The sequence below is a fragment of the Suricata suricatta genome, chromosome 12 (assembly GCF_006229205.1).
Source record: "Suricata suricatta isolate VVHF042 chromosome 12, meerkat_22Aug2017_6uvM2_HiC, whole genome shotgun sequence".
Classification (NCBI taxonomy): Eukaryota; Metazoa; Chordata; class Mammalia; order Carnivora; family Herpestidae; genus Suricata; species Suricata suricatta.
The window spans coordinates 12,416,585-12,433,837 of NC_043711.1; the positions used below are offsets into that span (position 1 = coordinate 12,416,585).

The 17,253-nt window shown below is 51.0% G+C and overlaps 1 protein-coding gene across 1 annotated transcript in view; it reads left to right on the forward strand.

The window, feature by feature from the left end:
- The first annotated feature begins 807 nt into the window (after nt 1-807).
- Nucleotides 808-17,253, forward strand: part of NWD1 (NACHT and WD repeat domain containing 1) — a 63,779-nt gene continuing 47,333 nt past the window's right edge. Inside the window, exons 1-5 of the mRNA XM_029917846.1 lie at nt 808-1,077; nt 2,981-3,171; nt 7,653-7,738; nt 9,443-9,559; nt 14,729-15,026. Of these exons, the coding sequence (XP_029773706.1) occupies nt 7,655-7,738; nt 9,443-9,559; nt 14,729-15,026 (499 nt within the window). The 5' untranslated portion in view covers nt 808-1,077; nt 2,981-3,171; nt 7,653-7,654. The remainder of the gene's footprint in view (nt 1,078-2,980; nt 3,172-7,652; nt 7,739-9,442; nt 9,560-14,728; nt 15,027-17,253) is intronic.

Here is a 17,253-nt window from a genome sequence, read left to right on the forward strand (position 1 = left end):
AATTAATCATGGCTGACATTTCACGGGCCCTTCGCGCACCCCAGGCGTGGTGTGAGGCTCGCCGTGTAAGTGAACCTCATGGTCTTACCAACCTTGGAAACTGTTAAGAAAACTTAAGCCCAGGGGCGCCTGGGTGGCTCAGTCGGTTGAGCGACTTTGGCTCAGGTCATGATCTCAATGTTTGCGGGTTCGGGCCCTGCATCGGGCTCTGTGCTGACAGCTAGCTCAGAGTGTGGAGTCTGCTTCCAACTCTGTGTCTCCTTCTCTCTCTGGCCCTCCCCCATTCATGTTCTGTCTCTCTCTGTCTCTCAATAATAAAGTAAAAAAGAAAATAAAAAGAAAACTTGAACCCAAAGAGGTCAAGTGGCCCATGCGCAAGGCATCATCTCTCTGGACCTCGTTTTCCTGTTTGTTTGTTTTTTCATCGGTGGGACAAGATCTTAATATCTCCTTCTCGGGCACACTGCCCATGCCAGACGCCCACCAGCGGGCACCTCGTGAATCCCTAACAAGTGGCCTCTGCTCTGAGGAGTGCATTAGCCTGGCACACAACGGTTAACCGTCACGTCTGGCTGAGCGCCCAGCTAAGCGAAGGCCTGCCAGCTCCACAATCTCTTCCATTATCCCAGTTGCTGGGTGAATTGGCAGGGAGAGACCTGGGAAGTCGCAAGACAAAAGTTACTAGGATCACCGGGGGCTTGTCTTCCGGGCAGTGCTGACCCCAGAAAACGCCCTTCTCCAGCCGGCTTGCTCAGAGGACCTTAAATCGGCCCTTCCACCACCAGCAAGAGCGAGAGGGAGGCCAGAGCCTCCCAGGAAAGCCAGAAGGAGGGCGCTACAAGGGCCCTCTGTCCCTCCTGGGGAAATCCAAGCTTGCTTAATTGCCTGCAGTGACTAATAGAAGTCAAGGAAGATGGACAGTAGTGGATGAGTCCGTTGATGTGACAGTTATTTAGTGAGCTCCTGCCGTGTGCCAGGCATGCTGACCTTGGCAGACAAGGTCCTTGCACTCATGGAACTCACGTTCTTGTGGAGATCCAAGTGGTAAACAAGCAAGAAGAAACATATCAGCTGGTGGTAAGTACCATGCAGAGAATTAAAATAGGGCAATGGCAATCAAGCGTCCGCCTCTTGCTCTCAGCTTGGGTCATGATCTCATGGTTGGTGAGCTCGAGCCCCACATCAGGCTCCGCATGGTCAGCACAAAGCCTGCTCGGGATTCTATCTCCCTCTCTCTCGGCCTCTCCCCCTCTCATGCGTGCAGACATTTTCTCTCTCTCTTTCTCTCCTTCTCAAAATAAATAAGCATTTAAAAAAATAGGGCGATGGCACTGGGAGTGACTTGAGGGGGGGTCATTGAGCAACGCGATGGTCAGGGAGAGCCTCTTAGGAAGTGGCATGGAAGCTGAGGTGTGGATGGAATGAAAGGATCTGAACTCCAACCTGAATTGGGGAGTTCAGGTGCAGCGTGTGCAAAGGCCCTGAGGCTGCAATAAACTGGTTGTCTTAGACTAGGGGTTCTCAACTAGGCATGATTCTGCCCCCTAGTAGACATTGGCAATCTCTGGAGATATTTTTGATTGTCCCAGCTTTGGCGGGGGTGGGGAGCCCTGCTCCTGGATCCACTGGGTCAAGACCAGGATGTTCTTCAACATCCTGCAATGCACAGGATGGTCCCCAGTGCAAAGAGTGATCTGCTGCCAGATGCCAAGAGTGCTGATATTGCAGAAGTCTGGGCTACAGGAATAGAAAGAAAGCCTGGTATGAGGGTCAAGATCAAAACCTTCCAACACTCCCACAGATGTGAGGAGGTGGGAAGCAAGGGAACATGGCCATATGCTGGAGTGGGGGAAGAGTCCAAGGGGCCTCTTGAGACTGAGATAAATGGAGGAAGGGACAGAGATTTGCCAGGAGGCAAATTCAAGGTCAGGAGATTGGTGAGGAGGTGACAGGGACAAACCTAGATGGACCCTGGGGTCCAGAACTGGGGTCTGGGTGAGATCAGCACAGAGTGCAGCTAAAACAGAGGGTCATGGGAAGGTGGCTCAATGGCCAGGCTGGCTCTGAGGGTCCCTGGAGGAAAAGGGACCAGACCAGCACTCCCTCCCTGACCGGGCCCTTCCAGGCTAGTGAAAACATTCTCGCTCTGGTCCTCAGTTTTGCTCATCTGTGAAATGGTGACCATCGATAATGTTTTAACATTTTTCAGGTCTGTGCAGGAAAGGTTAATTCCACAGGCCTGGGGTGTCCACACTATGCACGTGAAAGGTTTTGCCCTTGACCGGCTCCTAGGAAGTGCCCTCTAAGCCCCTGGAATGTCTTGCCTGATAGGAGTGTTTGTTTATCTGGGGGCCTTGGAATAAATCAGAGAGTCTGTGCTAACGATACGATCTCTGGTAGGGGCCGTGGGCCGCGAGGTGTCAGCTCTGGAGGGACTCTGGAAGTCAGCCACGTCTGCGGGACCGATGCCCAGCAAAAGCCTGGGCATCTGGGCTCAGCCGTGCTTCCCTGGCTGGCAGCCCTCCCGGCCTGCTGTCACAATGCTGCTGCGAGAGTTAAGTGCCACTCGCACAGCTCTGCTGGGAGCGGACACTGGAGGCCCGAGCCTGCGGTCCCCCCGATGCTGTCCGGCACGCCTCTTTCCCTGGCTGACCTTGATCTGCGTCCTTTCATTGTGATGCACCATAACCATGAGAACAGCTTTTCCGAAGTCTGTGAGTCCTTCTAGCAAATCCTTACATGTGAGGGTGGTCTCGGGGACCCCCTGAAGAACAAACTTTTTTCCTAAGTGGACAAGGCAGGGAAGGGAAGTTGAGGCCAAGAAGGAAAAGATATTGCCAAAGCTCTGGCTGTTTGGCTGAACCGACACCAGAATTTCTCAAATGCCCGTATGTAGAGTGGGGACTGGACGTGTAAACTCCAGATGCCTTGCTCACGTCAGGTCCACCGTGGTATGTTTGACACTGATTTTGCTTTTCAGGCACATCATGCTTCCTTGTGTTCTATCCTGAGCGGACGGCCTCTCTCTCCTCACCCTAGCTCGCCTCAAGTGGCTGTCACTCCCGCTTCACGAACGATGCAGCCGGTGTCCCAGGGAAGAGGCCACTTGCTTAACTCCTCCAGGACAGCGACGGACGGACGAGCATTCCAACCAGACCCATGGACTCCCAGGTACATAGTTCCTTCTGCCTGTGGTTTGTTAATATCCAGAGGTGCGGGGGGCAGGACTCAGATCACCAGGGCATTTTCTTTCCTTTTTTTTCTTTTTAATTTTTTTAAAAAACATTTATTTAATTTTTGAGAGAGAGCGTGAGCAGGTGAGGGGCAGAGAGATGGAGACACAGAATCCAAAGCAGGCTCCAGGCTCTGAGCCATCAGCACAGAGCCCAACGCGGGGCTCGAACCCACGAACTGTGAGATCATGACCTGAGAGAAATCAGTCACTTAACTGACTGAGCCATCAGACACCCCGGGGCATTTTCAATTAAGGCCAAATAATGAGAAGGTCCTTTCCCGGTCATAGAGGTCATGTTTTTGGTTAATCTTTTTCCCCAACTGTGTTGACAGATAATCAGCGTATATAACCCCACGTAAGTTTAGGGTGCAAGACACGTTGATTTGATGCACTTATGTCTTGCACAATGGTTACCGCAGTATTGTTAGCTAACACCCCCAGCATGCACATAATTACTATTTCTTTTTAGTGGTGAGTGCCTATAAGGTCTATGCTGTTAGCCACTTTCAAGTATATAATACGGTATTATTAACTATAATCACCATGCCGTGCCTTAGATTCCCTAAGTTGGTCTTCGTCATCTTTTAACTGGAAGTTTGTAATCTTTTGACAGACATCTCCCCATTTCCCTGACCCCTTTTCCCTCAGAACCATTTCTCTGTTCCTAGGAGTTCGGCTTTTTTAAGATTCCACATAAAAGTGAGATCTTACGGTATTTGTCTTTCTCTGTCTGGCTTATTTCACGGAGCACAACGCCCTCAAGGTCTACTCATCTTGTCACCAGTGGTGTTTTTTTGATCATTTCAAAGAGCACATCTCGCTTTGATATGGGTCAGTCTTGAGCTGACCCTGGAGACGCTCATCTCCCTTCTTATCCGAGAGCGCTTGGTCTACGCCTCCTGCAGGCGAGGAGATCTGGCTGGAGTGGATTAAAAGCTGATTCCTCAGGTTCCCGGCGCTGCAGACGTTGTAGGAACAGATAATTTTCTCGGGCGGGGGCTGAACTGTGTGTTGAGCAATGTCCCTGGGCTCTACCTGCTCGGTGCCAACAGCCCCCACCTCCCCCCGGTCGTGATGACCAAAATGTCTCCAGACATTGCAAGTGTCTCCTGAGCAACAGAATATTCCCTCGCACTGAGACCTGCTTGTTTAAACAGTGCGCCCCGTGCCGGGACCTGTGGGGGGGACAGCGAGCGCAGCATGAGGCCGGGGTTCCACTCTGTGTCTGTCCTTCTGGCCTGACTGTCCAGCACCGGCATGACTCCCAGCAGCTGACGCTTCCGTCTGCACACCTGGGCCCGGCTCACCTTTCACGGCTGCCCAGGGGACCCAGGTGTTCCAGAGGCTGGCTGGTCCCCAGGCCCCGACGCTGGGCTCCAGGAAACCGCAGTTGCTGTGGCGACTGCTGAGCTCTTGGGGTGAGGAACCAGCTGGTTGAGGGGCAAAAGTTTCCAGTGCCTGGAGGAGCCGACAACATCCAGGGGCCTTGGCAGGGGGGCTGCTGTCCTACGTTCCCCCCATTGGTGCTTATAGACTGAGCACGGTCTGCTTCAGCCACCAGGGGTGCTGGAGGTGACGGGGGCTGCAGGGCGCTGGGGGGTGAGATGGCCCTGCCTGGCTGTCCTCCGGTCTGAGGTCTCTGAGTCCCAGCCCCTTTCCTGGGAAAGGGTCGTCCAGGTGGACAGGCAGCATGAGCGTGGGCCCCCTCAGCCCGGGCACCCGCCAGCGGCTTCTCCGGGGTCTGGGAGGCCCCCTCCCAGCGCCTCTGTCCAGCACTGTGGCCATCTTCATCAGCTCCACGGTCTCAGGTAAGGGGAAGGGAAAGGCTGGAGGTTAGAGGCAAGCAGGTCCTCTTGGGGAGGGGCGAGGCAGCCAGGGCACGGCTCACGGCGTCCTCCCGGAGACCTGGATGAGAGTGCAGCCTGGCCAGTGACGCACATGGGAACCAATGAGGAGAAACCTCCTGGACCCTCTGTTTCCACCTCGAGAAGCCAGGCTGAGAGCCTGACTTGAGAGAGTTGCTGTGAGTGGCAAATCATAGTGCAACTGACATTCGTGATGAATGTACTACTTCCCAGGCTTAAAAAGTGTAGGAGGGGCGCCTGGGGGGCTCAGTCAGTTGAGCGTCTGACTTCAGCTCAGGTCATGATCTCATGTCTCCTGAGTTTGAGCCCCACGTCGGGCTCTGTGCTGACAGCTCAGAGCCTGGAGCCTGCTTTAGATTCTGTGTCTCCCTCTCTCTCTGCCCCTCCCCTGCTCATGCTCTGTCTCTCTCTCTCTTTCTCTCTCTCTCAAAAATAAACATTTTAAAAATTAAAAAAATTAAAAGTGTTAGAGCTTTCCCACAGCCACCAAGGCTTGCATGACTCAACTCTTCTCACCTCCTGTCTTGACTTATACGACCCTTCCCCACACGCCCATGCTGTATTCACACTGGGCTGCAACAGGTCTTAGGATCTCGAAGCTCCAGGCCCTATAAACTGTAGTCATTTATGTGCCTATTTAACGTGTGGCTCCCCCGAGAAGAGCTGGAAGCTCTGTGGGGGCAAAGGCTACGCAGAGTAGTGTGCTGGCAAATGTTTCGTAGCCCATGCTTCCCAAATCTAAACAGAACGAAATGAAACGAAAAACACCACCGATTCATACTGTCTGCCAATGTCCACGGTGTGACTCCCGCCAGGGTCGATTTCCAGCTGCCGCCGTGACTTCTCCGAACACGGAGTCAGGCAGAGATGTGCGGTAATTCACCATTCTCTGATAGTCCCCTGATAGAAAATCAATAGCCAGGACCAAACTCAAGAACAGAGCAAACAGTCGAATGCCATAAAATAACTCACGGTTCGTGAGTTCAAACCCCACGTCAGGCTCTGTGCTGACAATGCTTAGGATTCTCTTCTCTCTCTCTCTCTTTCTCTCACTGTCTATGTTTCCCCTGCTTGCTCTCTCTCTCTCTCTCAAAATAAATAAAAATAAACCTAAAAAAATTAGGAAGCATGAGTTTTGAGTATTTGCCATCTCTGCCCTTTCTATTGTAAGTTTAGATAATTGAATTTTTCCTAATGGCAATGTTGACCACTGGTTTGCAAGATCCCTGAAGTTTACCAGTCAGCCTTCCCCTCCCCCAGCCAGTAGGGGCTGGCTCCGGGCCACTGCATCATCTACATATGTCTTGTTTGCCACGGTGCCCCTGATGCTTGGCAAGGTTCTGAGCCTAAAGCAACTTCCTAATAAATACCCTGTGGAACGGATTAGACAGGCATGGGAAGGGCATGGGGTAAGAGGCAGATCCAAGATTGGCGCCCAGGGCCTGGACAACCTCCTCATGGCAGTGGTTTTGGGAGTCCTTCCCTGAACACTCCAACGACCTCCCCCAACCAGGTGGAGAGGACCAACATTTCTTCATCTGTCTCACACGAGGTGTTTTGCTTGTAAGATCCAATAGCTCGACCGGCGCTTACTGAGCTCTTGTATCGTGTGCTAAGAAACCAGCCATGACCAAGACGGGCAGAGGCCCCTGGCTGTGGGGAGCTTGCAGCCTTGCAAGGTAGGAGCATCATCCCCATTTTACAGAGCGGGAAACTGAGGATGGCCTGCCCCTGGGCACCAGGCCACACAGTGAAGTCAGTGGTGCCGAAGGTCTTAGAGTCCAGGTTTTACCCTCCAGAGGGCTGCCAGATTCTGGCAAAAGCAAAAAACCAGGACACCCGTTCAATTTGCATTTCAGATACACAATGAATAATCCTCTAGTGTAGGTTTTTCCCAAACAGTGGGTGACATAGGACAGACTGAGGCTAACAGATTATTTGTTATGTATCTGAAATGCAGATTCAACTGGGTTTATCAGATGTGTATTTGTATCCAAACAGTGCACAGAATAAGATATGCTTGAGCTATTACGTGTTTCACTGAAGCGCAAATTCAGCTGGGCCCCCCGTATTTTATCTCTAAGCCAACCCCCCCAGGCTGGGTGACCAATCATTCTGGTCAGCTGGACAGAGGGGTTTTCTGGAATGTGGGATTTTTAGCACTAATACCAGAAAAGTCCCTCTTTGGTTGGCACCTACTATTATTTTTTAAATGTTTCTTGATTTATTTTCAGAGAGGGAGAGAGGGCGTGAACCGAGGAAGGGCAGAGAGAGAGAGGGAGACAGAGAATTCCAAGCAGGCTCCGCACTGTCAGCACAGAGCCTGATCTGGGGCTTGAACTCACGAACTATGAGATCATGACCTGAGCCAGAACCAAGAGTCAGCCGCTTACCTGACTGAGCCACCCCAGAATCCCTGCCTTATGTTCTTTTTGTATTGCCCCGTGGGGCCCCCAGACTTAGTGGGGGCAAACGGGGCTGAAAGCACAGCCGCGGGGCAAGAAAGGGTCCTGGGCTCTTCCAATCGACCTCCTCTACTCTCTTCCTTGCAGATATGGACGCGGAGAGAGAAGCGCTGCAGAGCACCGCCTACCCCGAAGTGCAGACCTTCTGCCAAAAGCACGGACTGATGTTTGAGGTAATTGCCCCCTCCCTGCCTCAGTTTCCCTTGCCCTAAAATTAGGGAGCAGAGATCTGCCTCCCAGGCTGCCACATAGGACCTTCTGCCCCAGGGGGCTCCAGGCTGGTGATGCGCCCTGTGGTGATGAAAGTCTCCTAAACAGACAGCTGGAGGGACTGTGGCCAGGGGCACGGAGGTGTGGCAGTGCCCTGGGCCCTGCTCCCCAGGCTCCTCCCAGTACTGCCTTTTGTTGCCGGTTTGCCTTGTCTTCCTGGCCCCCCCTGACCTGGGACAGCCTCAGGGGGACTCTGAGAGGACTGTGGGGTGTTTGGGGTGTACACGGAAGCGGGCTGAGCCTCTTTCGGGAGCGGTAATGGTGACTTTCAGGGACAGTCACCGCAGACCCCAGACAGCGCCCTGTGACCCTTGCCCCAATCCGGGGTGTGAATGTCGCTACTCACATGTTCCCGACAAAGCATCTTTGGAGTGTTGGCTTCGGTTGACACGGACTCCTTGTCATTTACGACAGCGATCCGTCACATCGAAGGCCCCCTAGATTATTAGACACAACCACGGTTTATGTGTTACCAGGAAAGAAACAGTGCTGGGACTCTGCCGGCCACTGATCATGAGGCCCAGCTCCATGGCAGAGGCCCTAGAAAGGAAAACAGACATCCTGAGGACTGACGAAGGGCTCTGTGCTCGTGCCTTTAATGTCCACACAGGTGCTCACAGAGAGCGTCGTCAGTGCAGGGGTGGAGACAGTGGCCCGCAGAGCCAAAGGCTCTTGCCCAAGCGTGGTGGCTGACCCTTTTCCCCTCTCGCTTCAGCCACGTTCAATGCTAGCGTCCTTTTATCCCTGTGTTCCAGTCCGTTAGGAATTTCTGTGTCTTTCCCTCTGGCCAAAAGAATTTAGGGAGGAGGGACGTTCGGAGTCCCATTCCCCCCAACCCCCTTCCTGATCCCAGCCCTCTGCTGGGTCAGCGTTGCACCTGAATTGAGCCATTCTGCCGGCCCCCCTCAGGCAAACAGGCAAAAGTGGACTGCAAGCGTGTGGTTGCCAAGGAGACCCTGCCAAGTCCAACTTCGGCCAAACTAAATACCCTTCGTTGCAAAGAAAGTTCTGAGGACAAGTGTGGACATGTCCTCACTGAGAAAGGAATGGTCTAAAAATGTTCAAGTTCTTGAAAATGTTTTTGGAATTTTTAAAAATTTCGGGTTTAGATTTACTTGAAGGGCGGCCTACGGTCCAGAGTTCCCATGTGCTGTGCCCTCAGCTTTTCCCGTTATGAGAATCTTACATCATCGGGGCACAGTGGTCAGAACTAAGATATGGACGTTGGTATGCTGCTGTTAACCAGCTTCCCAATGTTGCTAAGATGTTACCAGTTCTTCCGTTCGTGTTCTCTCTCTGGTTAAGGGCCCCGTCCAGGGAGCCCAGTGGGGTTCCCTCTAGTCTGGGACAGCCTTTCCTTGTTGCTCAAGACCTTGGCAGTCTTGGAGAGGACTGGCTGGCTGTCCTGCCAGATGCCCCCTGTCTGGGTCTGTCTGATGTTTTTCCCACGGTTATGGCCTTTGTTCAAGTTCTTTCCATTCGTACACCCCCCTTTGGGGGGAGACTGTCACAAATGATTGGAACATTATGCCTTTGTCAAAGGGAATTGGAAAAAAAAATCACCCCCTGTGCCACCTCCCTGACAAAGCCACGCTTGTGATCTCCAGGTTGTTGATCTGAGGTGGGGTATTCGGAACTCTGAGGCCACTGAGCACATGACCACAGAACTCTGCTTGGAGGAGCTCGACCGCTGTCGGAAAACATCCATAGGGCCGGCTTTTGTTGTGAGTCTCTTACTTCTCATTCCAGCTCCAGTATACGGCCCCTGCTCACTAGCCAAACCCATGGGTAGAGGGGTGATGGCATTTCTGCTCTAGTACCAAGTGTCCATAGCCTGCCCATGGCAGACATTGCTAATCGATCACAGTACTCACTTCCCACAGAGCTAGCTGCGATCCAGGCATTAGCAGCCAAGTGGAATCAGCAGGTGAGTTGGAGAACAGAGGGTTGAGACCCAAAAGAACCTAGACTTTGCTCTGAACCTTTCCCTAGCTTTTGCATCTCGTGCGCTTTATGTGCATGGAATTTTGGGGTCCTGACATACAGACGATGGAAACCCACAGGATGTTGGGCATTTTTTTCTCCCCTGTGCCTCAAGGTGTTGGGAATAGCCTCTGGGGTGCCATCTACAGCCTGCCCCCAGGCAAACTTCTTCCGATGCTAGGTGGGGCCAATTTTTCCACGGTCCAGGGCATTCTCTCTTCCCATCCCCACAGTACGCTCTCTGTCACCGAAATAAGCCCCAGCTCATGATTAGTAGTTTAGGCTACAACCGGCCAATGTTATGCCATAGTCTTGATTTATTACACCAGCAAGTTCCAGATACATTAAATATGACATTTGAGCTCTTAAATCCTAGAGCAGGGGTCGGCCAACTATAGCCTATGGGGCAAATCTGGCTCTTCGCCTGTTTTTTTAAATAAAGTACTATTGGCACAGCCACACTCCTTCATTTACATATCATCCCTGGCTGTTTTCCAGCTACAAACAGAGAGCTGAATCGTTGTGACAGAGACCATCTGGTCTGCAAAGCTGAAATGATTGGCTATCTGACCCTTTACAGAAAAAAATTTGCTAACCTCTGTCCTAAAAAGTAAAAAGGGAAAAAGTCAAGAAGGGATCTTTGCCCAAGACATCTTAGTTACAAAGAGCTTTAAGCAATTCCAAATAAAAAGAAAAACCCTCTGGAATCTCCCCTAGAGATAAAGTAGAATGTAGGAGAGCATGGTCCCCATTATTAAAGCTGTTTTCTAGGGGTGCCCGGGTAGCTCAGTCAGTTAAGCATCTGATTCTTGATCTCAGCTCAGGTCTTGATCTCAGGGTTGTGAGTTCAAACCCCGTGTTGGGCTCCACGTGAGCCTACTTAAAAAAAATAATTAGGGGTGCCTCACTGGCTCAGTCGGTTAAGCGTCTGACTTTGGCTCATGTCATGATCTCTTGGTCTGTGAGTTTGAGCCCCGCGTCGGGCTCTGTGCTGACAGCTCAGAGCCTGGAGCCTGCTTCAGATTCTGTCTCCTTCTCTCTCTACACCTCCCCTGCTCACACTCTGTCATTCTCTCTCTTTCAAAAATAAACACTAAAATCAATTTAGAGACAAAATATAATTTAAAAAATAAAATAAACACTGTTTCTAGGGAAATAAAGAGAACTATAGGAGGGCTGCTTGGCTTTAGAATCGTAGAGTCTAGTGCGGTAGCCACGGCCCACCAGTGGCAAATTTAAAGGTAAAGAAATTAAAATTGAGTCGAATTTAAATTTCAGTTCCTCAGTCTCACTGGCCACGTTGCGGTGGCTTAGCCACATGTGGTGGCCGGCCATGGTATTGGACAACGTAGATAAGCATGCTGCCAACACTGCGGAAGGTTCTAGTGTTGCCTTAGCGATTCGATCTCCCTAAAAGAAACTAAGGAAGACCTGGGCAACGTGTGTGAGAAGCTTTCTTTATTATTATGTGTTTTATCTGTCAGTCCGGCTTGCATTTTCAATCTTTTGCTCTATACCTTTCTTTGTATGTTGGCTCTGCTTTTTCCCCTTCTCCCAGTGTCATCTGGATATTTTTTCCATTTGGCATTGTGTAAGTTTCAGATGTATAGCATTAACGACTTGACTTACATGTGTTGTAAAATGATGACCATAGTAAGTTTAACTAATATTAATCATCTTATATAGACACAAAAAAAGAGAAAAATGGTTTTTTATTTATCCTTGTGATGAGAACTTGTAGGATCTATTCTCTTAGAAGCTTTCTTTTCTTTAATGTTTTAAATTAAAAAAAATTTTAATGTTTATTTAATTTTGAGAGAGAGACAGAGTGTGAGGGGGGGGGCAGAGAGGGAGACACAGAATCCAAACCAGGCTCCAGGCTCTGAGCTGTCAGCACAGAGCCCGATGAGGGGCTCGAACTTGTGAACCACGAGATTGTGACCCGAGTTGAAGTCGGATGCTCAACGGACTGAGCCACCCAGGTGTCCCAATTTTAAAAAATGTTTTAATGTTTATTTATTTTTGAGGGGGGGGGAAGGAGCAGCAGAGAGAGGGAGAGGGAGACACAGAACCTGAAGCAGGCTCCAGGCTCTGAGCTGTCAGCACAGAGCCTGATGCGGGGCTCGAACCCATGAGCTGTGAGATCATGACCCAAGCCGAAGTCGGACGCTTAACCAACTGAGCCATCTAGGGGCCCCTCTTAGCAACTTCCAAATACACATGCAGCCCTGTTAAGTACGGTCCTCAGGCTGTGCATTTCATCCCTACTACTTGTTTACCTTCTAACTGAAAGTTCGTGCCCTTCGAATCCCTCTGCTTCAATTATTGTTGCTTAAAACGCATCCTAGTGTTTGGAGGCCTCTACTTTCCTTCTTCATATGTTCCCCGCCCCCCCCCATCAATTTTCCAGTTTCGTTTTCCAAATGAGCCTGATGATGGATCATTTTGTGGCATTTCAAAAAAAAAAGAAAGGAAGAAAAGAAAAACATTTTTTTTCTAAAGAAGATGGACGATGGGGAGAAGCAGAAGTCCAGGAGGAATTGGATTTTGCAACCCCGGTGCTGGCGGTGAAAAGCACAGCGCAGCCTCTGGGTGGCATGGGGGACGGGATGATGGTCCCTGAGCTTTTCCCAGCCCCAACCGGCCCGGGACTTTGCTCGTCCTTCCAGAAGGGCTCCTGGGGCCGCCAGCCCACTCCCCACTTCCGGCTTTCCTCCCAAACCAAGCATCTCCCCTCTGTCACCCAAGAGTCCTGGCACCATTCGCCTTCAGCGGCTGTGCACGGGGGTCTTTCGTGGAGATCAGGCCTGCCCCAGGGGCCCTTGGAGAGGCGTCTCTCTGGTAAATAAGTCATTAGGCAGCGTGAGTAGCAGGAGACGGCTCCCCGTGGAACTTCCTTTAGAGGCTCTGGCTCTCCTGGGCCACCAGCAGCTCCAGCAGCTCCAGAGAGTTGCTCCTGGAGGCTCCTGACCTTTAGCTTTTCAAGCACTTCCTGTTCTTGGGCTGGTCCCTCAGGTGGCAGCATTTTCCACCCTCTGCCTCTTTCCTAAGATCGGTGGTTTGTGGTTGGCCAGCTTCTTCCACTTCTCTCACTGCTCCAAGGCTGACGCTGCCGGAAAGGCCCCTGGAGACAGTGGGCTCCTGTCCAAGCTCCCTCCATCACAGACTCCATTTATCCAGGTTTCCTGGGTGCATACGCCTGGAATATTCTGCTACAACTCAATGAAGAAAGGAGGGGGGAGGGGGGATTGCTTCCATTTTATGATGAGGAGCCTCAAGACTTGAGGCTCGAGGTCCTAGGCCTCTTCTGGTCTGATTCTCTAGCATCCCAGTTTGCACCTTCTGTTGGGACAGAAAAAGGGCTCCAAGGTTCTCAGCATTAAGACCAAAGTTTTAGGGCCGCACCCCCCCCCCCACAGGGATGGCCTTATATTTCACTGCTGCCCCCTCTTTGTCAGTATTTCAAGAACCTCCCCCACCCCAGCTTTCCTTCTCTGGCCCGTTACCATACTTCCTGCCACAGGGCCTTTGCACATGCTGTTCCCTCTGTTTGCAAGGTGCTCTGCCCAGCACACTCCTTCTCGTGTCTTACTCTGTAGCTCAATGCTAATTCTAAGTAAAGACAGGATCCACCCTGCACTTTTGATACCCAGGACCACATCAAAGCATGATATTTGGGCAGGGCCAACGGAGGCCTTAACTCTTGTCACGGATCTATTTCTGGGGCAGGCCAGGACCTACCTATAAGAAGCTGTGGTTCTCTCTCCCTCTGCCTGTCTCTTATAAAGACCCCTGCAATCAGGATAATCTCCTCCGCTCAAAATCCTTAACTTACATCTGCAAAGACTTTTGTGTTCATCATGGTTCTCCAGAGAAATGGAACCAACAGGATACAGAGAGATTCACAAGAAGGAGATTTGTTAGAGGAACTGGCTCTCCCTGTTACGGAGGCCGAGAAGTCCCGCCATCAGCCATCTGTAAGCTGTCGAGTCAGGAAAGCAGGCGCCATAACTCAGCTGTTGGCCTGAGGCCTGAGAATCGGGGGCTGAAGTTTCCAGGTCCTGATCTGAGTCCAAAAGCCTGAGAACCGATGTCTAAGGGCAGGAGAAGATGCATGTCTCAGCTCAGACAGAGCGAGGGAAACCTTTCCTCCTTTGTTTATTTACTTAGGTCATATTTGGGCCCCCGGCGGACGGGATGATGCCCTCCTGCTTTGGGGAGGGCCCGTCTCCTTCACTCGGTTCACCAGGTCACTCTCTTCCAGAGACACCGCCCCAGACACACACAGAAATCACATTTGGCCAGCTCTCTGGGCCTCCCGTAGCCCAGTCAAACCGACACCTGAAATTAGCCATCGTGGCTCTTTTCCATATAAGGTGCATTCACAGGGCCCAGGGATTAGAACTGGATATCTTTGGGGGCTGTTATTTGGCTTCCACAGAGGGCTTTTTTTAAAAGTTTATTTATTAATTTTGAGAGAGAGAGAAAGAGTGTGTGAGCGGGAGAGAGGCAGAGAGAGGAGGGGAGAGAATCCCAAACAGGCTCTGTGCTGTCAGTGCAGAGCCTGACCCGGGGTTCAATCCCACAAACCGTGGGATCCTGCATGTCTTCCTGAGCCGAAATCAAGAGTTGGACGCTTAACCGACTGAGCCACCTGGCACCCCCCTGCCCCCTGAGGGTTTTCCAGGGAAAGGTTCCATGACGCTTGATACAGGATGAGGTTCAGAGCTTACTTGCCGGATGCCGCACACTCTTCACAAGCAGGTGCTCTAAGGCTCCGCCTGCTGCTCAATGGACGCGACACTGTGACACCACGGCCAGGCCCGTCCTGGGGGCTCAGGGTGTCTCCCCCAGCGTCGCAGAGCAAAGTGCCCAAGCTGAGATTTGAACCGTGCCCGTCTCCCTGGCAGGCCCTCCTCGGTGACCAGTACGGCCCCTGTCCTGTCCCCACGCTCATCGAGGAGAAGGAGTGGGAGGCTCTGGGAGCCCAGCTGACCTCCAAGCCCCGCGACCTGGAGTTGGTGGCTCGACACTTCCGGAGGGACGAGAACGCCGTGCCCCCCACCTACCTGCTGCAGTCCCTGGGCAGCTCGGAGGCCCGTGGGCCCGAAGAGGCCACCCTGACCTCAGTGCTGCACGCGGGAGCCCAGGAGGCCCGGAGGCTGGGCCTCCTCAGCCAGGAGCAGTGGCGGCGCCATCACTGGTCAGGTGAGGCCTCCGGGACCCCCCTCAATGTCCACAAGAAATGCCCACATTCAAATGCACGCACGGCACACCATCCCAACGCCACAGCCTGCGCCTCTGTAAATTTCTGGAAGAGGTTATTTTACTGGCCCAAGAGTTCAGCCATGTCCTGGTTAGTTCTCTGTCTCTTGGGACCTTCCTTGCCTCTCCTCCTCCAGCTCCTTCTCCCAGGGAGGCTCCTGGCTCTGGGGACGGCTTCTAAGATAACTGCTATCCTGGTCTGTCTGGGACTTTCAGGGCCAAACCCAGATAGTCCTGGAAAATCTGGAACAGTAGGTCATCTTATGTTAGCCCCGAAGTGAGCCCCTGCTGGGGAGAATGAGTCCTCCAGCCTCCCACACCTGCCCCAGGGCTGGAAACTGAGGCACAGGAAGGGTGTCCTCTGCCTGCGGTGGGGGGCAGGGATGTGACCTGCGTCTATCATCCTGCTCCCAGTTGGCCCTTTGCTTCCCACCTCGAGCCTCCCCCTCTGGCTCTTCTCTCCTCCACACTGCCTACCAGGAAGAGTTTTGTAGAAATGTAATGTCGTCAGGCCTTTCCCTACTGTTTGCTGCCAGCAAGGAACAGATTCTTGTTATCAATATGTCAGACATGTGTATTTACAGCACCACAACTGTTAAGTGTGTCAATTTCTCGTACTAAAAACATTAAAAGCTTTAACTCATTTTATCCACATATTAAATATACGGATTTAGGGGCTCCTGGGCAGCTAGGTCAGTTAAGCGTCTAACTTCGGCTCAGGTCATGATCTCACAGTTCGTGGGTTCGAGCCTTGCATCAGGCTCTGTGCTGACAGCTCGGAGCCTGGAGCCTGCTTCAGATTCTATGTCTCCTGTTCTCTCTGTCCCTCTCCTACTCATGCTCTGTCTCTCTCGTCTCAAAACTAGACATTAAAAAAATTTTAATTATGGATTTATGAACATTTTAAATATATTGATCTGTTTAAATATATTGAATATAGTAATTTATGTTACCAGTATTTAAATTTTACTAAAATATATTGATTATTATATATTGTCCTAATTCTAGTAATGATATGTCAATTTTTAAAAATAAACTTTTTTTAAGTTTATTTATTTATTTGGAAATAGAGAGAGAGTCGAGTTGGGGCAGAGAGAGAGGGGGAGAGAGAATCCCAAGCAGGCTCCATGCTCTCAGCGCAGAGCCCCATGTGGGGTTCGAACTCACATGCTGAGATCGTGACCTGAGCTGAGATCAAGAGTCAGATACTTAACCAACTGAGATACCCAGGCACTCCTTGAAAACAAACTTTTAATATGGGTGTCATTTTAGATTTGTGGGGAAATAACAGTGTTATAAAGCTACAAAGTTAGTACAGAGTTTCTATACATTCTCCACACAGATAACTTAACATCTTATGTGACCACAGTACCTTTGCAGGAACTAAGCAGTTAACATTGGTACATGACAAGTAACTAGACTCCGGATTTTATGTAGATGTCATCAGTTTTCCCATGAATGTTTTTCTGTCCCAGGATCCCATCCAGGGACACGTGACACATGTCAGGTTCCTCTGGGCTGTGACAGTTTCTTAGCCTTTCCTTGTTTTTCATGACTTTAAACATTGTGAGGCACTCTGGCCATGTCTTTTGCAGAATGCCCCTCAGTCTGGGCTTGTCTGGTATTTTCTCATGGTTAGATGGGGGCTACACGTTTCTAGAAGGAAGGCCACAGAGGTCAAGTTTCCTCCCCTATCCCATCATATCAGGGGTACCTGATGCCCACCTGACATCCCAGGTGAGGCTAACCTGATACTTTAGTTAAGACTAGGAATGATCGGGGTGCCTGGGGGGCTCAGTTGGTTAAGTAGCCAACTTCAGCTCAGGTCATGATCTCGTGGTTTGTGGGTTCAAGCCCCACATTGGGTTCTGTGCTGATAGCTAGCTCAGAGCCTGGAGCCTCCTTCAGATTCTGTGTCTCCCTTTCTCTCTGACCCTCCCCTGCTCACCCTGTCTCTCTCTTTCTAGAAATAAAGAAAAAAAAAGACAAGGAATGATCTATCGATTTTGAATATGCCATTTATGTGAATAATAATGTTAATGGCTACTGTTTATTGAGCACTTACTATGTTGCTATTGTTTGCTCTATGATATGAAGCCAAATTTGCTAATTACTTTCATAGAGATATCTGCCTTTGGGGCTGTGATCAGTGTCTGGGGTCTCTGTTTTC